Source organism: Vicia villosa, unplaced genomic scaffold (assembly GCF_029867415.1).
Source record: "Vicia villosa cultivar HV-30 ecotype Madison, WI unplaced genomic scaffold, Vvil1.0 ctg.003689F_1_1, whole genome shotgun sequence".
NCBI lineage: Eukaryota > Viridiplantae > Streptophyta > Magnoliopsida > Fabales > Fabaceae > Vicia > Vicia villosa.
In genome coordinates this window covers 147,476-173,376 of record NW_026706271.1, presented here as the reverse complement: position 1 = coordinate 173,376, position 25,901 = coordinate 147,476, and the positions used below count along the sequence as shown (strand labels likewise).

The 25,901-nt window shown below is 37.3% G+C and overlaps 1 protein-coding gene across 1 annotated transcript; it reads right to left on the bottom strand.

The window, feature by feature from the left end:
- Window positions 1-23,389: 23,389 nt before the first annotated feature.
- Window positions 23,390-25,656, bottom strand: LOC131641356 (protein SMALL AUXIN UP-REGULATED RNA 10-like). The gene is made up of 3 exons (XM_058911662.1): window positions 25,408-25,656; window positions 23,972-24,512; window positions 23,390-23,694 (listed from the first exon to the last, which is right to left on the bottom strand). The coding sequence occupies exons 2-3, from the start codon at window positions 24,429-24,431 to the stop codon at window positions 23,639-23,641; spliced, it is 516 nt and encodes a 171-aa protein (XP_058767645.1). The 5' UTR covers window positions 24,432-24,512; window positions 25,408-25,656; the 3' UTR covers window positions 23,390-23,638.
- Window positions 25,657-25,901: the final 245 nt, after the last annotated feature.

Here is a 25,901-nt window from a genome sequence, read left to right as displayed (position 1 = left end):
TGCTTGATCGAGTCTTAGGAGTCGCTCTGATACGTAACACGGGATGTGGGAATCGTTATGTTTTACTTGTTTTATTTCGTTACGTATCTTGTTTTCAGACGTGTATTGAACCACATGCTTTGTGGAAACTATTGTTGTTTAGGCCTTAGTGCTATGGAAGTGAATTGAATTAAATATTCCGCTGTTTAATTTATTTTTTTAGTAATAAAGTAACCGAAGTGACTTGAGACTTCATGGTTTTTATGAAATGTGACATCCTACGTATGCACTCTGAAAAATGTTCGCGTTAATTTTATATATTTTATTAATGGGGATAGTAGGGTGTTACATCTTACATAACATAATAGTAAAAAAATAGAGCATAATATCCAAACATATTTAAAGGTACAAACCAAGCTTAAGTTCAAGTAATAAGAGACATAATAACATGACAGAAATGAGATGCAATGCAATGAAATGAACTAATGCAATGCTCGCTAACGTCTTCCCAAACATGTTAGATGTATGCTTATTCTACTATTTTTATGCCCAAACATGATATGTTATGAGTAATGATGAACAACATATACATGTAAATGAGATAGGTGGAGAAGCATATAAGAAGTCACTATAAACGTGTTAATTGATAGCATATTATATCATCAATGATATTTTTGGAAGTGAACAACAAACATGTTACCATTTTCTCAACTTGCAGATATCTTGTCATCTTTGTCAATGTAGCACGATCCTTGATTGACTTCGTACTACCTTCACACTAAGAGAACACATCATGCAAATTCGCAAGCGTCGGCGATAAAGCAATACAATAAGCTACTTCTCCTACTCTCTCCGTAATCTGAAACGGACCAATAAAATGCAGCGTCAACTTCTTTGACTTCAGAGTGTTAGACGCTAGGCTTAAGGATCTAGAGGGGGGGTGAATAGATCTCTCAGAGTTTTTCGGAATTATTTCAAACTTAAGCGAAAGCGGTTCTGAATCGTCTCGCGTCTATTCCAGACCGCTGTAGAAAAGGTTGTATATGTGATAAAACCACAAAATAATTGGGATTAACAATGAAAGGATATACTATTGAAGCAATTCGTTACACCAATGAAAAACGATTAACTTCTATTTTGATAAACTTTGTTTCCAATGCTTTGATAATGGATGAAGCAAAAAGACAAACACTTGGTGATAATATTCAAATTGATTATGATTCAATGTGTGGTGAATTGTGATGTTTACACAAGTTCTTAATACACAATTTTAACACTTGAATCGTTGATCAATTTGCAATTATAACCAAATATGAACAGAACGTAAATGAAAAGATAAAAGCGATAACAACACGATATTTGTTCAGGTAGTTCGTCGATCGTCCTCGCTACGACTACATCTGTCCCCAATTCCAAACGGGAATTGGGAAGTCTTCCATTATTATTGAAAGAAGTTTATACAAAGAAGATAACAAAGCGATAAACAATAAACCGATTTTGTCGATCCTTTGAATCTTCTTCCCCCTTAATCTTGAGTCAGATCAAGGTCTTCCAAGAGCTTCACTTTGATCCCTTTCTGCAGTGTCTTGAATTGCTTGAACCCTTGTTCTTCAATCTTCACACTCAGCTGGATCCTTGATGAAGCCTCTTGATAAAAACCCCCAAAAATCACCAATCTTGGAGGACAAAACCCGCAGATTTTGTTCACCAAAAACCCCACAAATCTTCACCCACTAGGAATCTTCAATTCCGTTCCATGGACGTTATCGATTTTGAACGCAAACCCTCAACGCAAAAATGATTGTGTGTAGTTGTGTTAGAGTTGTGTCGATGATCGAAGATGAGAAGCCTTTGTGTATCTTTCAGTTGTTGGTGTTAATTTCAATAAATGACATAAAAGAATATATATGGGAGCTGGTGTATTGATACAGAGCAAACAAACAATTTTGGCCTTTTTGAGAAGATAGGTTGACCTGTTTTATTGATTAGGTCGACCTAACAGAAGTAGTTTTAGTTGAGTTGAAATTGTTCCCAGTTAGGTTGACCTGTTAGGTTGACATGTTGAAGGTTTAGGTCGACCTAAAGGAGTTGTTTCCATATAGGTTGACCTGTTGAAGGTTTAGGTCGACCTAAAGTCAGTTGTTGCCAGTTAGGTCGACCTATTGAAGGTTTAGGTTGACCTAAAGTCAGTTGAAATGCGTTCTTGGAACTTTTCTTCAGTTTAGGTCGACCAAGGAGTGTGGGTAGGTCGACCTAACAGTGACATGTGTAAATTCCTTCAGTTTAGGTCGACCTAGGAAGGTGAGTGGGTCGACCTAACAGTGGCATGTTTGTATCTTCTTTGTTTGCCTTAATTTGAGTCGACCAGATGATGCACTGGGTCGGCCTAGTTGATGCAAAACCATATGTTGAGTAATTTGAGCTTTATAGGTTGACCTTGACACAGGGTAGGTCGACCTACATTGTCTTACATAGCCAAAACTTGATTTTCCTTGAGTCATCCACTTGTGCTTTTGTGTTTGCTCACTTATGATTTTGCCATGAATCGAAAACTCCTTGGTGAGTATAGGCTTGTACTTACATACTCCCCCTTTTTGATGATGGCAAACATTTGATTAAATGACGAAAGCTCCCCCGGTCTTGTATGCGTAAGCTCCCCCGTACTAAGCTCACCCATACTCTCAACTCATCTTCCCCTTTGACAACATCAAAAGAAAGAAACCAGGAGAATAGTAGAAGAGAATAACAAAATAATCTAAACAAAACAATGTCTTACATAACATAATAGTAAAAAAAATAGAGCATAATATCCAAACATATTTAAAGGTACAAACCAAGCTTAAGTTCAAGTAATAAAAGACATAATAACATGACAGAAATGAGATGCAATGCAATGAAATGAACTAATGCAATGCTCGCTAACGTCTGCCCAAACATGTTAGATGTATGCTTATTCTACTATTTTTATGCCCAAACATGATATGTTATGAGTAATGATGAACAACATATACATGTAAATGAGATAGGTGGAGAAGCATATAAGAAGTCACTATAAACGTGTTAATTGATAGCATATTATATCATCAATGATATTTTTGGAAGTGAACAACAAACATGTTACCATTTTCTCAACTTGCAGATATCTTGTCATCTTTGTCAATGTAGCACGATCCTTGATTGACTTCGTACTACCTTCACACTAGAGAAGTGTTAGCTTGAGCATAATCAAAGTATAGAGTTAAAAATAATTAAATAAACAAAAAAATGTTTAGCTCAAATTAGAGATATCTAATATCCCTAATTCTCTGCGAATGGTGAAGAATTGCTCGGTTGCAAGAGGTTTGGTGAAGATATTAGCTAGTTGCTTCTTGCTTTCTATATGTTCAAAGATAACTTCTCCTTTTTCGACATGATCTCTTAGGAAGTGATGCCTTATTTCGATATGCTTGGTTCGTGAGTGTAGGACTGGATTCTTGCTTAAATTGATAGCACTAGTGTTGTCGCACATGATAGGTATACGATCAAGCTTAATACCAAAGTCAATGAGCTGCTGCTTGAGCCATAATATCTGAGCACAACAGCTTCCTGTAGCTACATATTCTGCTTCAGCTGTAGATAATGCGACTGACACTTGTTTCTTGTTGTGCCAACTTATCAATGAATTTGAGAATAGATGACATGTCCCACTGGTACTCTTTCTATCAGATTTGCATCCAGCAAAGTCGGAGTCGGAGAATCCCACCAAGTAGCATTCATTCCCTTTAGGATACCATAGGCCATAAGTAGTAGTTCCACGGAGATATCGTAGAATTCTTTTTACGGCCTTTAGATGTGATTCCTTTGGACAAGATTGGTATCTTGCACACATGCAAACACTAAACATAATGTCCGGTCTTGAAGCTGTGAGATATAATAGAGAGCCTATCATGCCTCGGTATAATTTCACACCTACCTCTTTACCTTTTTTATCTTTGTCTAGGTTGCTATTTGATGCCATAGGTGTGTCAATTTCTTTTGACTCACTCATTCCAAATCTCTTAAGCAATTATGTGCAATACTTAGTTTGACTTATGAAAGTTCCATGACCAAGTTGCTTGATTTGTAGACCAAGAAAGAAGTTCAACTCTCCCATGAGGCTCATCTCAAATTCACTCTGCATAAGCTTAGAGAATTCTTTGACAAGTTTTGCATTAGTTGACCCAAATATTATATCATCTACATAAACATGAACTAAAAGTATATCTTTATCTTTTCTTTTAATGAAGAGGGTGGTATCAACTTTACCCCTAAAGTATCCTTGACTAAGTAGAAATTTCATACATAAGTAGTAACTGACTCTTCAACAATAAGTAGTAACTGAATTGAGAGAACCTATATGCCTATATGCCTTACTAGATTGAGAGTAACCAAAAAAATATGCCTACGTCCAAGTTTTAGCATATAAATGTGGTTTACTCATGTGTCATTAAACATGATCTCTCTTTTCTTAATATGTTCTATTATGCAGCCAGAATTTGTAAAAGTTACTTTGAAGTCTTTGTCGCACAATTGACTAATACTTAGGAGATTATGTTTAAGACCTTCTACTAGTAACACATCAGTTATAGTTGTGGTAGACGGGTTACCTACACTTCCTTTACCAAGTATAGCTCCCCGATTGTTGTCTCCATAGGTGACATACCCCTTTTTCTTTGCGTGGAACTCAACAAAGAGTGATATGTCTCCCGTCATGTGTCTTGAACATCCGCTATCAAGGAACCACAACCTTTTGGCAATGTCAAGACTCTTTTCCTGCAAAATTAATTTAGAGTGGAAGGTCCCCAATCTTCATTGGGTCCTAGGTGGTGAGTACATAAACTGTTGCACTTAGGCAACCATTGAAATACTCCTTTAGGAACTAAAATCCTCCTAAATTTGCATTTTTCAATGGTATGTCCCTTTTTGCAACAATAGTGACAAGTAATATGATGAGAGTATGCTATTTTGCTAGTTGATACTTTTGGTACAAAAGTGTATTTACTATATAAGGAGTATACAATCTTTTGAACTTATTTGGATCAACCGCAAAGGTCACTTTTGGTTGTAAAGCCTTATCTAATTTGGCCTTTAGATCTCTCACTTCTTTTTGCCAAATGTGACATGTCTCACAACCAAACCATGATGTAGGATCTTCCTTAATTTTATCCTTTTGAATATCTAGCATAGATTGTTTCAAAGCTTCCATGTCCTTTTCGGTCTTCTCAACTTTTGATTCAAGATATGAAAAAAATTTCTTATTTGAGGCCAAAAGTTTGAAAGCTTCAATTGCATCTCTATGTAGTTCTTCAAAGGCTAATTTTAATTGAGCATGAGATACCTTATCTACAAGTTCAGGTTTAAGATGACTTACACGTTTCTTTTTCTTGTGTTGATGAGCCGTAAGACATAAGTTTGCCGATTCTTCTTCATCGCTTGATGAGTATTCACTTGAGGAATCACTTTCCCATGCTATATAAGCTTTTCTAGACTTTTTGTGACTTTTGCTTTGATTCTTGTCTTTCTCCTTCTTGAGATATGGACAATCCGGTTTGTAATGACCATCTTTGCCGCAATTGAAACAAGGACCTTTGGTTTTTCCTTTGTTATTCTCACCTTGTTTGAACTTGTCGAATTGCTTCTTATGATTAATCAAGCTTTTACCGGAGTGTTTTGCTCTATTTTTCTTTATGTACTTGTTGTATCTTCGCACGAACAGTCTCAATTCCTCATCATCCGAATCTTCATCATCACTAGTATCACTATCTTCTAGCTCTTGCTTTGAGGTCTTGGAGCTTGAAGCTTTTGGAGCTATTGAATTCTTCTCTACCTCTTTCTCCATGTTCTTATCTTTCTTTGCCTTTTTCTCATGCATGTCAAGGCATTTAAGATGTTGTTCATGTTCTTCTAGTTTACCAAAGAGAGTGGCGATGTCTAAGGTATTTAGATCATTTGCTTCCTTTATTGCCGTAACCTTGGGTTGCCATTCCCTATTCAAACATCTCAAGATTTTGTTAGTAGCAACTGCATTGGAAACAGGTCTATCAAGAGAATTTAAACGATTTTTCAAATGTACGAATCTCTTTTGCATGTTTTCGATGGATTCACCATCTTCCATGTGAAAGAGTTCGAACTCTTGAGTTAACGTATTGATTCTAGCTAGTTTGACATCATCCGTTCCCTCAAGGGCAACTTGCAATGTGTCCCACATAGCTTTAGCGGATCTAAAATGGGAAACACGATAGAATTCATCAACTCCTAGAGCTGAGATTAATATGTTTCTCGCTTTCCAATTGTATCCATATCTTTTTTCATCTTCAGCATCCCAACTGGTTTTGGAACAACGGCACCAGCTGCATTTGTCATGGTAATCTGAAAGGGACCATTGATAATTGCTGCCCAGATGTTCCTATCAATGGCATTGATATTAACGCACATACAATCCTTCCAATAGCCATAGTTTTCACCATTGAAAACTGGAGCTCTATTATGAGCCCCTTTAGGTCCGGAAGCCATTTTTCCAATAAGTGTTTCACGTAGCACGGAATAAACCAGAGCTCTGATGCCACTTGTTAGACGCTAGGCTTAAGGATCTAGAGGGGGTGAATAGATCTCTTAGATTTTTTCAGAATTATTTCAAACTTAAGCGAAAGCGATTATGAATCGACTCGCGTCTATTCCGGACCGCTATTGAAAAGGTTGTATATGTGATAAAACCACAAAATAATTGGGATTAACAATGAAAGGATATACTATTGAAGCAATTTGTTACACCAATGAAAAACGATTAACTTCTATTTTGATAAACTTTGTTTCCAATGCTTTGATAATGGATGAAGAAAAAAGACAAACACTTGGTGATAATATTCAAATTGATTGTGATTCAATGTGTGGTGAATTGTGATGTTTACACAAGTTCTTAATACACAATTTTAACACTTGAATCGTTGATCAATTTGCAATTATAACCAAATATGAACAGAACGTAAATGAAAAGATAAAAGCGATAACAACACGATATTTGTTCAGGCAGTTCGTCGATCGTCCTCGCTACGACTACATCTGCCCCCAATTCCAAACGGGAATTGGGAAGTCTTCCATTATTATTGAAAGCAGTTTATACAAAGAAGATAACAAAGCGATAAACAATAAACCGATTTTGTCGATCCTTTGAATCTTCTTCCCCCTTAATCTTGAGCCAGATCAAGGTCTTCCAAGAGCTTCACTTTGATCCCTTTCTGCAGTGTCTTGAATTGCTTGAACCCTTGTTCTTCAATCTTCACACTCAGCTGGATCCTTGATGAAGCCTCTTGATAAAAACCCCCAAAATTCACCAATCTTGGAGGATAAAACCCGCAGATTTTATTCACCAAAAACCCCACAAATCTTCACCCACTAGGAATCTTCAATTCCGTTCCATGGACGTTATCGATCTTGAACGTAAACCCTCAACGCAAAAATGATTGTGTGTAGTTGTGTTGGAGTTGTGTCGATGATCGAAGATGAGAAGCCTTTGTGTATCTTTCAGTTGTTGGTGTTAATTTGCAATAAATGACATAAAAGAATATATATGGGAGCTGGTGTATTGATACAGAGCAAACAAACATTTTTGGCCTTTTTGAGAAGATAGGTTGACCTGTTTTATTGATTAGGTCGACCTAACAGAAGCAGTTTTAGTTGAGTTGAAATTGTTCCCAGTTAGGTTGACCTGTAAGGTTGACTTGTTGAAGGTTTAGGTCGACCTAAAGTCAGTTGTTTCCAGTTAGGTTGACCTGTTGAAGGTTTAGGTCGACCTAAAGTCAGTTGTTGCCAGTTAGGTCGACCTGTTGAAGGTTTAGGTTGACCTAAAGTCAGTTGAAATGCGTTCTTGGGACTTTTCTTCAGTTTAGGTCGACCTAGGAGTGTGGGTAGGTCGACCTAACAGTGACATGTGTAAATTCCTTCAGTTTAGGTCGACCTAGGATGGTGAGTGGGTCGACCTAACAGTGGCATGTTTGTATCTTCTTTGTTTGCCTTAATTTGAGTCAACCAGATGATGCACTGGGTCGGCCTAGTTGATGCAAAACCATATGTTGAGTAATTTGAGCTTTATAGGTTGACCTTGACACAGGGTAGGTCGACCTACATTGTCTTAGATAGCCAAAACTTGATTTTCCTTGAGTCATCCACTTGTGCTTTTGTGTTTGCTCACTTATGATGTTTGCCATGAATCGAAAACTCCTTGGTGAGTATAGGCTTGTACTTACACAGAGCTCGACCAACATCAGTCATAGGAGTAACTCTCAGAAACACGTGATCTCCCTCTCGAAACTCAAGTGTTCTCCTCCTTTTATCATGGTAACTCTTATGACGACTCTGAGAAGCTTTCATCTTCTCCTGATTCATCTTAATCTTCTCTGTAGTTTGTGGAAAAATCTCCGGTTCAATCACAACACTCTCACCAGAATGATACCAGCATAATGGCGCCCTACACCTCCTACCATACAAAGCCTCAAACGGGGCCATACCAATACTCAAATGAAAACTATTGTTGTAAGTAAACACAATCAAAGGTAGATAACTATCCCAAACACCACCTTTCTCTAACACACAATCTTAACTGAGTACCCAAAGCCTTCTACAAACCTTTCCAGAACTTAGATGTAAATCTTGGATCTCTATTGGACACAATACTCGAAGGAATACCATGTAGACTAACTATCTTCTCAATATACAACTGAGCTAACTTCTCCATCGGATAGTCCATCCTCATTGATATCAAATGAGCAGACTTTGTCAACCTATCCACAATAATCCAAAAAGCTTCGCAGTTTTTAATTTTCCTCGGTAAACCAGGAACAAAATCCATAGATTGGCTGTCCCATTTCCAGGCAGGAATAGATAACGGTTGCATAAACCCAAACGGCTTCTGATCTGCCTAGTCAAACATGAATAAACAAACTCAGCAATTTCCTTCTTCGTTCTAGGCCACCAAAACAACCTCTTCAAATCGTGATACATCTTGGTAGCGCCAGGATGAATACTCAATCCACTACGGTGTGCTTCCTCAAGAATACCCTTCCTAAGCTGAGCAACATTAGAAACACAAATTCGATCACCAAACTTCATTATACCGTTCTCATCAATTCGGAAACCACCTCCATTACCTTGGTTGATCAAAGTCAACTGATCAACTAATCCTATATCAGATTTCTGACTCGTTCCAATTTCATCAAGGATACCACTTGTCAATTTCAGTATACTCAATTTAACACTATTAGGAGTGCCTTTATATACCAAACTCAAGTCTCTGAATTGTTCAATCAAATCCAATTCTCGCACCATCAACATAGACATATGTAGGGACTTCCTACTAAAAGCATCAGCAACGACGTTCGCCTTTCAAGGATGTTAATTCAATCCAAAATCATAATCTTTAAGGAACTCTAACCACCTCCTTTGTTTCATATTAAGCTCTTTCTGATCAAAGAGTAACTTCAAACTCCTGTGATCACTAAATACCTCAAATATTGAACCATATAGATAATGTCTCCATAATTTCAACACAAAGACCACAACTGCCAACTCTAAATCATGAGTCGGATAATTCCTTTCATGAACTTTAAATTGTCTTGAAGCATAAGCTAGTACATGCTGATTCTGCATCAATACACCACCTAATCCCATCAGTAAAGCATCACAATATACTACAAAATATTACGCCGGATTTGGAAAAATCAGGATAAGAGCACTAGTTAATCTTTTCTTTAACTCTAGGAATCCCTCTTCACACTTCAAATCCCAAATGAACGCTTGGCCCTTTCTAGTCAACTTAGTTAACGACAACGCTAACTATGAAAATCCCTCTATGAACTTTCTGTAATAACCTGCAAGACCAAGAAAATTATGAATCTCAAAAATAGACTTTGGAGCTTTCCATTGAGATACCGCTTCTACCTTCATAAGATCAACAACAATACCATTCTTGAAAATCACATGACCAAGAAAAATTACTTCACCTAACCATAATTTACACTTCGATAACTTAGCATAAAGTTTCTTCTCTTTCAACAACTCCAGCACAATTCTGAGATGTTTTGCATGATATACCTTGTTCTTGGAATAGATCTGAATGTCATCAATAAATGTAACACCCCATAATTTCAGTTTATTAATTTAATTTGGATTTAAATTAAATAATTGGAATTTTAGAATTTTAAATTGGATTTAATTGGAAAATGATGGAATATGAGATATTGGGCTTATGGTGTGGTGATAGTAAAAGGGGGGTGCTAACTAGTTAGGCCTTTTACTAAGTTGTGATATTTTATTTTATTTTATTTTCATAAAATAAGAAAAAGGGAACCATTTGGGGAAAAAAGAAGAACACGTGAAAAGAAGAGAAGAGAAAGGGGCAAGAACGTGAAACCGGAAGGAGAGCATTCAAGAAATTCATCGAGGTAAGGGGGACTCTTCCTTTTAGCATCTCTTATGTGATCTTAGGTGATAAGTAGATTGATGTATGGTTTGATTCAATTAGATATTGGGATTGTTAGGTTAGGGTGTTCTAATTTGGATTGAATTGATGATGATTGTGTGAACTATTTGGTTAATAATGCGTTAAATGATGTTTTTGTGGTGTGTAATTGAATATATGATGATTGTATGCCTGTATGTGATGTCTGGAATCGTTTTTGGGTGAAAGGGGAGTGAAATCGCAGGGTCTGTCGCAGACTTGGGGTTTGTTGAAATCGCAGGTCCGCTGAGCGGAGGTCCCAACGTAGTTCGCTTCTGTTTGACGTCGCTTGAGGTCCGCTGAGCGGGGGTGGGAAGGGTTTCGCTTCTGCCTTGCTCCGCTGAGCGAACCTTGCTGTGTGTGAATTTTTCCAAACTTCAAAATAACGTATCTTTTGATCCGTGAATCATTTCTTAGTGCCGTTTTGGGCGTTGTGCAAGTAATTAAATGTTTTATATGAAGAACGGTGAATATTGGTATTATCCGACCTTATTTCTTTAAAAACTATATTTAATTACTTGATGAGAATTGAACATTGTGTGCATATGAGATAGGTGTGACAATATGTTTGATGTGATGATGAATTGGTGTGATTTGTTATTATGATTGTGATGGATGCATGACTATTTGAATGATGTTGAAAACATGTACATACTTATTCGGTGATGTGGTGTTGAGATGAGTTGTTCATCGTGATTCGGTGTGTTTTAAGTATGTTATATGTGTTTCATTCATTCATATGCATTGATGTTGGATCCCGGTGATGTTTGGATCGTTGGTGGACATATTTCCCATTGTGTGGAAATTGTGTCGGTGGGCCGTATCTCGATGAGGCGTAGATCGGTTAGGTGGATTGATTCCACGAATATTTGGTACCACATGCATAGTGTCAGTTGTGTCATATGCATTTTGTCATAATATGATTGTATGGATTTCTGTAGTGTGTGTTGCAATCTATTATTGTGTGAATTAATAATGGATGTGAATCTGAATATGTATAATTGGGTGAACGGTATATTATGATGCTTGTTGCTTATGAATTGCATAATATTTACTAATTGAGAATGAGACTCACCCTTACATGTTGTCATTTTCAGATTGAGCAGTAGCGGCATTAGTGCTTGGTGAGGATGACTCATAGAGTTTATCCGTTTATGTTGGGTCGTGTCGGTCATGCTCTGATCTGTAACACTGGGGAACGATAGTTATAGAGTTTTATGAACTTATCTAATTTATTTGGTGTTGGATTATGATCCCATTTTGGTTGTATTTGATGATGTTTCGTATTCCGCTGTGTTAAACATGATTGTGTTTTGGTGAATCGTTTCCTAATAAAGCATGACTTTGACCTTAGTTGATTCAATTGTTTTGAATAATTGTGGCACCCTTGTGCATATGTTTTTACTCTGATTAATTATTAAAATTGCCGCGGGGTTTAGAAGGGTGTTACAATAGTGGTATCAAAGCATAGTCGGTCGTTTGAGTCAGAGTCTTAGTGTCAGTTAAGCCCTCGTATGCGAATAGTGTAAGGTCGACACTATCGATACATCTTGTTCTAATGAATATTGTTTGATATTTAGCAGAACAATGGCCGGAAGAGGAGGAAGAAATGACGATGCAATTGCTGAGGCTCTGGGCATGATTGCTGGGGTACTGGGAGGGAATGCCAATGGAGCTGGTATTGGTGCTGACAGGCAGCTGAACAGTTTCCAGCGGAACAATCCTCCGTTGTTCAAGGGCACACATGATCCTGAAGGTGCTCAGAAATGGCTTAAGGAGATCGAGAGGATTTTCAGAGTCATCGATTGTGCTGAGAACCTGAAAGTGAGGTATGATACTCATATGTTGTCCGAAGAAGCTGATGACTGGTGGATGGCTACCAGGGCTGAATTGGATGCTGATGGTGTAGCTATCTCCTGGGCTGTGTTCAAGAGGGAGTTTCTGAGGAGGTATTTTCCTGAAGACGTTCGAGGCAGGAAAGAGATTGAATTTTTGGAGCTGACTCAGGGTAATATGACGGTACCAGAGTATGCTTCGAAATTTGTCGAGTTGGCGAAGTACTACGTTCACTACAACAATGACGAGGCTAGTGAATTCTCAAAGTGCATCAAGTTCGAGAATGGTCTTCGTGATGAGATCAAGCAAGGAATTAGGTACCAGAGAATTCGGCGATTTGTCGATTTGGTGGACTGTAGTAGGATCTTCGAGGAGGATAACCTTAAGCTGAAGTCATCTCACTCTCGCGAGTTGGTTGACAAGAAAGGTAAGAAGCCTATGGATAGAGGTAAGCCATATGGTAGAGGAAATCCTAGAACTGGAGATTGGAAGAGGCCTAGTGGGGGAGATTCTGGTGCTCCCGTTAGGTGCTACAACTGTGGAGAGACTGGGCATAGAAGGAATGAGTGCAAGGGTGGAGAGAAGAAATGCTTCAAGTGTGGTAAGGCGGGTCATATTGCTTCAGATTGTAGGATGATGATTGTGACTTGCTACAATTGCGGCGAAGAGGGTCACATCAGTCTGCACTGCACTAAACCGAAGAAGGATCAGGTTGGTGGAAAAGTCTTTGCCTTGTCTGGGTCAGAGACTGCTCCAGAAGATCGTCTAATTAAAGGTACGTGTTTTATCCATGACACACCTTTAGTTGCTATTATAGATACTGAAGCGACTCATTCGTTCATTTCATTGGATTGTGCTAAACGATTGGGATTAGAAATATCTGTTATTCATGGAAGTATGATTATTGACACTCCTGCGTCGGGTTCAGTAACTACTTCTTCTGCTTGTTTGAACTGTCCTGTTGACATATTTGGTAGGAAGTTTGGAATGGACTTAGTGTGCCTTCCCCTTGAAGGACTTGACGTCATTTTAGGGATGAACTGGTTGCAATTTAATCGAGTTCATATCAATTGTTTTACAAAGACGGTTATCTTTCTTGAAGAGGTTAGTGTTGAGGATTTGACTATGTCAGTCAAACAGATGAATTTAGCTGTCAATGATGGAGCAGTGGTATTTATGTTGTGTTCTTCGATGGAGGTGACAGGGGGCGATAATACTGGTGAGCTACGGGTAGTGAATGATTATCCAGAAGTGTTTCCAGAAGATGTTAGTAAGTTGCCACCTGAAAGAGAAGTGGAGTTCGCTATAGAATTGATTCCTGGAACTAGTCCTATGTCGATGGCACCGTATCGCATGTCGGCATCGGAATTGGCTGAACTGAAGAAACAGTTAGAAGAATTGTTGGAGAAGAAGTTTATTCGTCCTAGTGTGTCACCGTGGGGTGCGCCGGTACTGTTAGTTAAGAAGAAAGAAGGTTCAATGAGGCTGTGTGTTGATTATAGACAACTGAACAAAGTGACAATCAAAAATCGATATCCTTTGCCGAGGATTGATGATTTGATGGACCAGTTGGTTGGAGCTTGTGTGTTTAGCAAGATTGATCTGAGGTCTGGATACCACCAAATTCGTGTGAAGGCGGAAGATATTCAGAAGACGGCATTTCGAATGAGGTATGGACATTATGAATATTTTGTTATGCCATTTGGTGTTACTAATGCACCTGGTGTTTTCATGGAGTATATGAACAGGATATTTCACCCGTATCTTGACAAGTTCGTGGTAGTGTTCATTGACGACATTCTAATTTACTCGAAGAGTGATGAAGAACATGCAGAGCATCTAAGAGTGGTATTGGAGTTATTGAAAGAGAAGAAGTTGTATGCGAAATTGTCTAAATGTGAATTCTGGTTGAAGGAAGTAAGTTTTCTTGGCCACGTAATTTCGAAGAACGGTATCGCAGTGGATCCTATGAAGGTAGAAGCTGTATCTCAGTGGGAGACGCCGAAGAATGCTTCAGAGATTCGTAGTTTTCTTGGTCTGGCAGGTTACTATAGAAAGTTCATTGAAGGATTTTCGAAGTTGGCATTACCAATGACTAAGTTAACAAGAAAAGGACAAGTATTTGTATGGGATTTAGAATGTGAAAAAGGTTTTCAAGAGTTGAAGAAAAGATTGACAAGTGCTCCGATCTTAATGTTGCCTAATCCAGCGAAGTCTTTTAATGTGTACTGTGATGCTTCACTGATGGGTTTAGGTGGTGTTTTGATGCAAGATAAGCAGGTAGTGGCCTATGCTTCAAGACAGTTGAAAATTCATGAAAAGAATTATCCGACTCATGATTTGGAATTGGCGGCTGTGGTGTTTGTGTTGAAGTTGTGGAGACATTATCTCTATGGTTCTCGATTTGAGGTATTCAGCGATCATAAGAGTCTGAAGTATCTCTTCGATCATAAAGAGCTCAATATGAGACAGAGAAGATGGTTAGAATTTTTGAAGGACTATGATTTCGGTCTGAATTACCATCCTGGTAAAGAAAATGTTGTTGCTGATGCATTGAGCAGGAAGTCATTGCATATGTCTATGCTAATGGTGCGAGAATTGGATTTAATTGAGCAATTCCGAGATTTGAGTTTGGTATGCGAAAGTACTTCTAATAGCGTTAAGTTGGGGATGTTAAAGTTAACTAATAATATCCTTGAGGAAATTAGAAACGGACAGAAATCTGACATTGGCTTGGTAGATAAGTTGACATTGATTAACCAAGGTCAAGGAAGTGAATTCCAAATTGACGAGAATGGTGTTATAAGGTTTGGAGACCGAGTGTGTGTACCCGATGTTGCTGAGATTAGAAAGAGTATTCTGGAAGAAGGTCATCGGAGTGGATTGAGCATTCATCCTGGTGCTACTAAGGTGTATCATGATTTGAGGAAATTATTTTGGTGGCCTGGAATGAAGAAGGAAATTGCTGAGTTTGTTTATGCTTGTTTAATTTGTCAAAAGTCGAAAATTGAGCATCAGAAACCGTCTGGGTTGATGGAACCGTTGTTTGTTCCCGATTGGAAGTGGGATAGAATTTCTATGGACTTTGTATTTGGTTTACCTAGAACAAGCAAGAATTGTGATTCTATCTGGGTTATTGTAGATCGGTTGACGAAATCTGCTCACTTTATTCCAATAAGAATGGATTATCCGATGGAGAAGCTGGCTCAGTTGTATGTTGAGAAGATAGTGAGTTTGCATGGTGTTCCGGCTAGTATTGTGTCGGATAGAGATCTGAGATTTACTTCTAAGTTCTGGACAGGATTGCAGGAAGCCTTGGGTACTAAGTTGAGGTTGAGTTCTGCTCATCATCCGCAGACAGATGGACAGACGGAGAGAACGATTCAATCGTTAGAGGATTTGTTACGAGCTTGTGTACTAGAAAAAGGTGGTGCTTGGGATAGTTATTTACCTTTGGTTGAGTTTACCTACAACAATAGTTATCATTCGAGTATTGGTATGGCTCCGTTTGAAGCATTGTATGGTAGGAGATGTAGAACACCTTTGTGTTGGTACGAATCTGGAGAAAACACGGTGGTTGGACCGGAGATTGTGCAACAAACTACAGAAAAGATCAAGATGATTCAGGAAAAGATGAGAGCTTCTCAGAGTCGTCAAAAGAGTTACCATGACAAGAGAAGGAAGGATATTGAATTTAAGGAAGGAGATCATGTATTCATGCGAGTTACTCCGATGACTGGTATTGGGAGAGCCTTGAAGTCGAAGAAGTTAACTCCGCGTTTCATTGGTCCATTTCAGATTACTAAGAAGATTGGAAAGGTTGCTTATCAGGTTGCTTTACCGCCTGCACTCGCTAATTTGCATGATGTGTTCCACGTTGAGGAAATACATTGCGGACCCGTCTCATGAGATTCAGGTAGATGATATACAGGTGCGAGATAATCTGACTGTAGAGACATTGCCTATGAGGATTGAAGATCGTAAAGTGAAGCAGTTGCGAGGTAAAGATATAGCAACGTAAAATTGTTTAGGGAGGACCAGCCGGTGGAAATGTTACATGGGAGTTAGAGAGCCAGATGAAGGACTCTTACCCGAAACTTTTCGTCTAAGGTATGTTTTCGAGGACGAAAACTCTTTTAGTGGGGGAGAGTTGTAACACCCCATAATTTCCGTTTATTAATTTAATTTGGATTTAAATTAAATAATTGGAATTTTAGAATTTTAAATTGGATTTAATTGGAAAATGATGGAATATGAGATATTGGGCTTATGGTGTGGTGATAGTAAAAGGGGGGTGCTAACTAGTTAGGCCTTTTACTAAGTTGTGATATTTTATTTTATTTTATTTTCATAAAATAAGAAAAAGGGAACCATTTGGGGAAAAAAGAAGAACACGTGAAAAGAAGAGAAGAGAAAGGGGCAAGAACGTGAAACCGGAAGGAGAGCATTCAAGAAATTCATCGAGGTAAGGGGGGACTCTTCCTTTTAGCATCTCTTATGTGATCTTACGTGATAAGTAGATTGATGTATGGTTTGATTCAATTAGATATTGGGATTGTTAGGTTAGGGTGTTCTAATTTGGATTGAATTGATGATGATTGTGTGAACTATTTGGTTAATAATGCGTTAAATGATGTTTTTGTGGTGTATAATTGAATATATGATGATTGTATGCCTGTATGTGATGTCTGGAATCGTTTTTGGGTGAAAGGGGAGTGAAATCGCAGGGTCTGTCGCAGACTTGGGGTTTGCTGAAATCGCAGGTCCGCTGAGCGGAGGGGGGTCCGCTGAGCGGAGGTCCCAACGTAGTTCGCTTCTGTTTGACGTCGCTTGAGGTCCGCTGAGCAGGGGTGGGAAGGGTTTCGCTTCTGCCTTGCTCCGCTGAGCGAACCTTGCTGTGTGTGAATTTTTCCAAACTTCAAAATAACGCATCTTTTGATCCGTGAATCATTTCTTAGTGTCGTTTTGGGCGTTGTGCAAGTAATTAAATGTTTTATATGAAGAACGGTGAATATTGGTATTATCCGACCTTATTTCTTTAAAAACTAGATTTAATTACTTGATGAGAATTGAACATTGTGTGCATATGAGATAGGTGTGACAATATGTTTGATGTGATGATGAATTGGTGTGATTTGTTAATATGATTGTGATGGATGCATGACTATTTGAATGATGTTGAAAACATGTACATACTTATTCGGTGATGTGGTGTTGAGATGAGTTGTTCATCGTGATTCGGTGTGTTTTAAGTATGTTATATGTGTTTCATTCATTCATATGCATTGATGTTGGATCCCGGTGATGTTTTGATCGTTGGTGGACATATTTCCCATTGTGTGGAAATTATGTCGGTGGGCCGTATCTCGATGAGGCGTAGATCGGTTAGGTGGATTGATTCCACGGTTATTTGGTACCACATGCATAGTGTCAGTTGTGTCATATGCATTTTGTCATAATATGATTGTATGGATTTCTGTAGTGTGTGTTGCAATCTATTATTGTGTGAATTAATAATGGATGTGAATCTGAATATGTATAATTGGGTGAACGGTATATTATGATGCTTGTTGCTTATGAATTGCATAATATTTACTAATTGAGAATGAGACTCACCCTTACATGTTGTCATTTTCAGATTGAGGAGTAGCGGCATTAGTGCTTGGTGAGGATGACTCATAGAGTTTATCCGTTTATGTTGGGTCGTGTCGGTCATGCTCTGATCTGTAACACTGGGGAACGATAGTTATAGAGTTTTATGAACTTATCTAATTTATTTGGTGTTGGATTATGATCCCATTTTGGTTGTATTTGGTGATGTTTCGTATTCCGCTGTGTTAAACATGATTGTGTTTTGGTGAATCGTTTCCTAATAAAGCATGACTTTGACCTTAGTTGATTTAATTGTTTTGAATAATTGTGGCACCCTTGTGCATATGTTTTTACTCTGATTAATTATTAAAATTGCCGCGGGGTTTAGAAGGGTGTTACAATAAACACTACCACAAACTTATCAAGATAAGGATGAAAGTTTCTATTCGTGTACTCCATGAAAACACCATGTGCATTAGTGTTGCACCCCAAAATTTGCCCATTTATTTATACCCAACTGGCTTTCATATCACATTCATATGCATACATCATTTAGGTCATCATTCAATACATTCATCCATATCATTGATATTGCTCAAGGAAGTTGACAAAAAAAAGGAATTTCTATTAAGAAGAATTTCTTATTAGGGAAGGAACATCTGGGGGTTTTCATTTGACTTCAATATCTTCATAAGGATCTTTGGAAATCAGGGTTTTATTGTCATCAGGTCAAGGCTTTGATCCAAGACAAGCTTGAGGTTCATCTGGTCTTTCTAGATTAGGGTTTTTGACCAAAGTCAACGCAGTTGAATTTTTGGTCAACATTTAATTAGGAGTCGACATTTTAGTATGAAATTATGTGTGCCCTAAGGAGGTAATCAGTGGAGTTTATTAATTGAAATTGGATTGGAAGCTGATTAATCGGAAAAATTCATCTGGAACGGAGAAAATTAAAACAGTTGACTTTTTGGTCAAAGTTGCCAAAAATGGAAGGTTGTTGAAATGTGAATATCAAAAAGAGGAAAGTCCTAACACTTAGAAAATTTTTGGGTGTTTTAGAGGTTTTCAAATATGGGTGAGCAGCTGACTTCATGGCTGATTTACACGTGGATACAGGCATAATTTCAAGACAAGGTCAAAACCAAAAATATCCATCTCATGGTCATCTACAACTTTGTAGTTGAAATTATCTTCAACGGATATCTGGATTAAAAGTTATAAAGGTGCAAAGTTGATTGATCAAGATTGTTTCAGGGCAAGCATGTCCGGCAAACTTCCTGGCAGGCACGAGCAATTAATCAAACACATGGTGTGTCACTTCCAAGCCCAGTTTTAAAGAGTTAAAAGTGTCCCTTTAAACCAATCCCAATGCAAACCTGTTCTCTCCCATGCCTTCTTTCCAATGAGCTAAGGATCATAATATTTGGCCATGAAATGAACAAAATACGAAGCCTCAAAGTCATGACTGTGGCTGGGCACAAACTCAGGACACACGCGAGGCATTTTGTCAAACACTTGGCATGCCATATTCAAGGTGCATTTTGGAGAGCTAAAAGTGCCTCCTTGGATCAAGCTCAGAACCAAATTGTTCCCTTCCATGCCCTCTATATTTTAAGCACAAGTTTGAAACAATTGATGAGTTATGGTGGAAGATCTGAGTACGTGAAGTGAGCTAATGGTAAGCTGTATGTAGCATGGAAAAGATTAATTCCTGTGCGCAGACACTAATGCAGGGGTGTACATCCATGTTCCAGGCCATTTTGAATGAGATCCAAGCAACATCTCTCAATCATGCCAACATCATATATGCTCAGCCCCATGTCCTCTTTCATGTGAGCATGGGATCCCTTCGAGAGGATATGTAGAACTTGAGTTACATGAGCATGAAGTTGGCACTATGAATGTTGGGATTGATACAAGGCATTAGATGGGAATTCCATGCAGTTCAGCATGCACGTGGAGTTTCACTGGCAATACTACAAATTGCCATGCAAGATACTGAATGCACGAAAGCATGAGAACAATTTACCACAAATACACAAGCGTGTGCATTAAGTTTAAGGGGGAAATAATTGATTGGCTACGCATGATCCTCATCATATGCATCATGCACTCACACCATATATAACTAAAATCTCTCATGAATCAGGGACACTTCATTTTCTTTTCCAGTTTCATACAAACCTTCTCTCTCTCTCTCTCTCTCTCTCTCTCTCTCTCTCTCTCTCTCTCTCTCTCTCTCTCTCTCTCTCTCTCTCTCTCTCTCTCTCTCTCTCATCTCCATCACTGTAACAAACTCCCCGAACTACATAACTGAATCGTAACAACCACCACCTTCACCTCTTCTTCTCTCATCACCACCACCTTCACCTCTTCTTCTCTCATCACCACCACCACCACCTCTTCTTTTTCATCTTCATCCACACCATAACAACCACCTCTAACAAATCCTAACAACCATAACGGTTTCCAACTGTGACCTTCATCACCTCTGGCTTCGAGTCATGTTCTTCACGTCATCATCATCTTTATTTAAGGGAGAGTTTTTTACATTACAAAAAGATTCGGTTGCAGAGATCTCTAACGAAGCTTATTCCAGGGTTCTGATTCATCTTCATCACACCTCATCCCCTCTCACTCTCGCTCTCAAGAAAAAGAAAAAGAGTTCGTTCGTGGAAACCGTTCTCCTTCCATAGTGCATCAAGATTTGAACCGGAATTAACGTTGAAGTAATCTCTGTGAATATTATAATAGAGTTTCTAATGCTTCTCCAAGAGTTCAAGCAAGGACTGAGTTTATTTCTCAGTGAACCAAAGCTCCACGCCTCTCTCTTAATTCTTATCATTTTTTACGGTAGCGTTTGAGTTTTCCGAAGTTTCGCGTGGTTCGTCAGCAAGTAAGTCTCTGAACCTTCTTTGCATTTTAGCAACATATATTAGGACATAAGCATCTGTAAGTATGTGATCTTGCTTTTTTTTCTCTCGCGTTCGATTTTTTGGATTCTTGAGTTTTTATTCGGTTTAACTGAAATGTTGATTGTTTAAATAGTTGGATGGCACAATTGAGTTCTATACGTCATGATGAATGTTTTGGTGTAAGTGGTTTGCATATTTGTTAAGATGTTAGAAGCTAGGGTTTTATTGATGATCACGGTTATGGAGTTAGAGGAAGTTTTAGAGGAAACCAATGACGGATTCATGTTCTACATATGATTCCGAGTGGAATGGTATTAGTTTCGTTAATTCTTGGAAAAATATGGTGGATCTCCGCCGTGTGCTGGCCGGAGAAGACGACTAGAGCTGAGCTCCGGCGTCTGTGTGTTTGTGAAGGTTTAACTCTCTCTGCTTGCGTGGCACAAGTTCATAGGGCATGGCTCCCAGCTTTTTTGCATTCTGTCCTTTTCTATATGATTGGAATATGAAGTGCTTAGCTGTGATTGGCCACTGTTAGTCTTTTGTCTTTTATCACTTAAATAAAGATTGCCCAATTTATACCATGTTTTAGTTTCTCATGTCACGTTATATTGTATTAATAAATACCATGGTCTATAATTAAACATGTATGCTGATTAATTGAAATAAGGCTTAATGGTAACTTTGATCCCCTTATTTAGTATTTTTTTGGTTTTTATCCCCCATTTTAAAAATCACTATTTTGATCTCTATTTTAAGTTTTGAGTTTGATTTTAGTCTCATTGACATTTTAAATATTATTTTTAATGATGTGTCCGTTTTAAAGGTGATGTGGCAATTCCATGTCAATTAAATAGGTGATGTGGCAATATTAATATAATTCATGTCATTTTAAATGTAAAAATAAAAAATAAAAATAAAAAATAAATCATCGTAAATATTCAATTAAAATTAATTTAATTTATTTTCTAAAGTAAATTGAAGTAGATTTATTCTTAACATATTAATCTTTTTTCCAAATTTTTTCCCAAATTCATGTTAAGCTTCTTTTCTCAATTTTTTCATAAATCAAATCTTCATAATAATCCCCCAATTTTTTTTCAGATTTTCCACAAATTTATGTTAATCTTTTGTTTTTCTGAAATTTTTTACAAATCAAATCTTAATTAAAATCCCCCACAATCTTCATCACCAGAAATCCATACCATCACAGTAAATCATTCACAACAATCACAAACATCCAGAAAAATTTTAACGTGAAGAAATTTCCTATATTGCTCTGAACGTCGAAATTGAGTCAAAATGCAAACAAATGAGTTGCAATGCAATAGCAGAAGCCTCTAAAGTCTTGCTGTTACAAACCACGATTTAGAACTATGCAACCAAATATATCTATTGAAGTTGCTAAAATACAAAATTTTCACCTAATGCTAACTCTCAACAAAAATAAATTAAATTGAAAAAATTAACCTAATTTCTAAAATTGAATCAATCATAAAGGGGAAATTTGAAAAATTGAAACAATACCCAGTGCCAGGAATTTTGTCAACCTCGAATTCGACGCCATCTCTTTTCAATACAAACAGCTTGCTGACGAAAGGAACTAGCATTTGGTTTGGGAAGAGTTGAGGATTCAAAGCCATGTCTACAAATTGGAAAGAGAAAGTAAGATTTCAAATTCTGAAACCGCGTTTGGTTTTTAGGTTTTGAGGGTTTTGTTGATGATTGATATCACGTTTGGTTTTTAGGTTTTGTTGAAGATTGTGGGGAAAAACTTGGAAAGAGATTATATGGATTTGGAAGAAATAAATTAAGAATAGGCAAAATATCATTTTTTGTCCCGTATGTTAACTTTGGGGTTCATTTTGGTCCCTTAACTTTAAAAAGTTTCATATTGGTCCCTTAACTCTTCAAAAGGTGTCATTTTAGTCCGTTTTGACATATTAGCGAGGGATATAGCGACCGATTTTTGAGTTTTTTCATCGCTAATATGAGAAAAATGACTAAAATGGCACCTTTTGAAAAGTTAAGGGATCAATATGGAACTTTTTGAAGTTAAGGGACCAAAATGAACCCCGAGGTTAACTTACGAGACCAAAAGAAGTATTTTGTCATAAGAATAAATCTACTACTTTAGAAAATAAATTAAATTAATTTTAATTAAATATTTATGATATTTTATTTTTTTTACATTTAAAATGACATGAATTATATTAATATTGCCACATCACCTATTTAATTAACATGAAATTGCCACATAATCTTTAAACTGGACACATCATTAAAAATAATATTTAAAATGGCAAGGGGACTAAAATCAAACTAAAAACTTAAGATAGGGATCAAAATAGTGGTTTTTAAAATGGGGGATCAAAATCCAAAAAAATACTAAATAGGGGGATAAAGTTGCAATTTAGCCAAAAAAAAATATATTAAGGTAGTAAATTCTAATCAGACATTAATTTGTTTGAGAACATCTCATTTGGAAATTATGCACTTAGTATATGCTCACATACAAATAAATAAATCAGTTTCACATATCCTAAATGGAGAGAATAACTAGTCCAAAATTCAAAGCTCTTCATATAAATAATGTTTTTAGCTATAAAAGCATGTGAGTGTCCAATAACCTCTCCACCAGCAAATTATTGCCAAGGAACTTGAATTTTTGTTCTAACTATGATATTCTATCATTCTTCACATAAGAAACTATAATAAAATAAAAAAATGGAAGCAGAGAGAACCACTTTTACACCTGAAGACATCCTATGAATGTGAACCTCAACAGAGATCATAATAATAACTACAATTACTCTTCCAAGGTTTCTTCTGTTTCTGTTTCTGTTTCTGTTTCTGAGTTTCCAGCTGTGGTTTCATTATGAGTTGAATGTTAGTGAATCAGTAAAAAAACCGAAACATCTCAAAGAAAAATATTTTTATTCAGAAAATAGCGATTTGTTCGAATTGTCACAATAGTCTCTATTTGGCAATACTTGTACTAAATAGCGTATGACAGAACAGTAATGTTATGTTACTGGATGATATTGATTATGATTTTGATTTTGATTTTCTCCGCAATGATAAATTGATTATAATATAAATTACATATATTAAGATAGAGCAAGTGATGCAAATAACTTACACAAGCTGTCATCATGTTGTTCTTCTTTCTCCTGGGCCTCAATGCATTTGAGTAGATATTTAAAGGTCTCAATCTCGCACGGTATCGTGAGCCCGCCGCTCTGATCAAATCCGAATTCCTCAGCAGCCTTTTCAAGCAACAGTTTGAATAGGGGATGGCTAAGGTAGCTAGTTGGAATGATGAACCGTCGAAGCTCGGGTCCAACATAGACCGCCAAGTAACCTTTTGGCACATCAGGTGGTGGTTCTGGAGTTTTGCAGCTTTCGTCATCGGAGTCACAACTTATGAGATTTGTTATTCTTTTGTTGATTATTGGAGATTTGCTGCTACCCTGAGATTCTTCAATTTTTAGGCGGGAAGTTCTTGCGCCTATTGTGACACTTTGCCATTTATGAATTATTTCTCTTAGTCTCACAATCTGCCTAATCCCGGTTATTTTCGAGCCTCCACCGTACTCCATTGCTGAAGTTTTTACCACAACAGTCAAATGTATCCCTCCCAACACCAAGTTCAGTGGAACAGATTCTAGACTAAACAGTCACTGCATGTAAGTTTATTCTCAGTTATAATGTGCATGTAAGAAATGAAACAAATCTTCAACAGAGGTGTTTCAATAATGAAAAAATAGAGTACAAAGCTGCAAGAGGAAATGGGTAATGAAATAAAGTTCAATCATGAATATATTCACAATATAAAAAGCTTCAAAAAGAAATCCAATTTACTAATTCATCCAAATGTATGAATATAAGTTCATATGGATACTGCAAGCAAATCTATCTTAGGCCTATGACAACATAATCTTAGGCCTTATGTTATCAAAGGTGAAATGATCATGAGATGAGTATCGCATTGAGGTTTCAAACCGTGTCTGTAATTTGTATTAGAATATTTAAAGGGGAGTATGCTTATAAAAAACGGCCCGCGGTTGCAAAAACTGCCACAGCAAAACGGTATCAGTAGATGGCGATACTGATACCGTTATCACCGTTTTTTATATTAAAGAATAAATTATAGTTAATTCACACCACGACGACCGTGATCAATGTTGCAACACTTATACTGCACGAAATCGCAAAAGTCTTTACGCGATTGGGAGATACAGATATTGAACCCTCGTGATGACGTCCAATCTAGCATTATTAACATTTAAGTTAGGATTTTCCGTTTCTGGACAAACGGGAAACTCTATCGAATTATCCAAATGATGTGGAAAAAACCGAAATAATAATTTCATTTCAACAAATACCCAATAGACACTAAAAAAACAATGTAATCAAGGTTGCAATAACATCATGAATTTCGAGGTCACTTCGTAGAAATTTGCATTTATTTAACTACAATTTTTCACAAATCCGTTTCCAACGCAACAAAATTTGCAATGTTCATAAGAAAAACAATTCAAATTCAAAATGCATAAAAAAATATTTGGAACACACCTGCATGAGCCATGAAACGGTTGAAAAACGGCCATGAAACTTCTTCGGAAGTAAAACCAGAGCAAGCGAGCTCTCGTGAGAGAGAAAGATCAGAGAAATAACCAAAACAAAAAAAATGCGGTTTGTTTAAAGCTGTTTTTGGAATCCAAAACCGAAAAACGAAGTTTGTGTTTGAACTTTATACGCAAAAATATCGGCTACATAATAGGACTTTTGTTTTTCGGTTGCATTCTCTGTTTTGTTTTAACGCTTTCTTGTTTCACATATGACAAAACCACTCGCTACAGCGTCCTTATCGGGGTCCTTAGAAACGGTGTTGTTTCAATTTTGTAGAGAAAATAAAATTTAGAAAATTAAGGAAATATGTAATAAAATTAGTTGTACTTACAGATTGGGAGGAATATGTTTGAATAAATTAATGAAAAAAAACAAACAAACTGTTGAGGAGGTTGCGTGATCGTTCGGTTTGAATGGCTACAGCTTTGCATGTAAGG

Excerpts from the sequence above, each read along its gene's own strand:
- LOC131641356 (XM_058911662.1), bottom strand. The coding sequence starts at position 24,431 with ATGGAGTACGGTGGAGGCTCGAAAATAACCGGGATTAGGCAGATTGTG. Across the intron at positions 23,695-23,971 it reads ACAACATGATGACAGCTTGT|CTGGAAACTCAGAAACAGAA; the intron begins GTAAGTTATTTG and ends ATGAAACCACAG.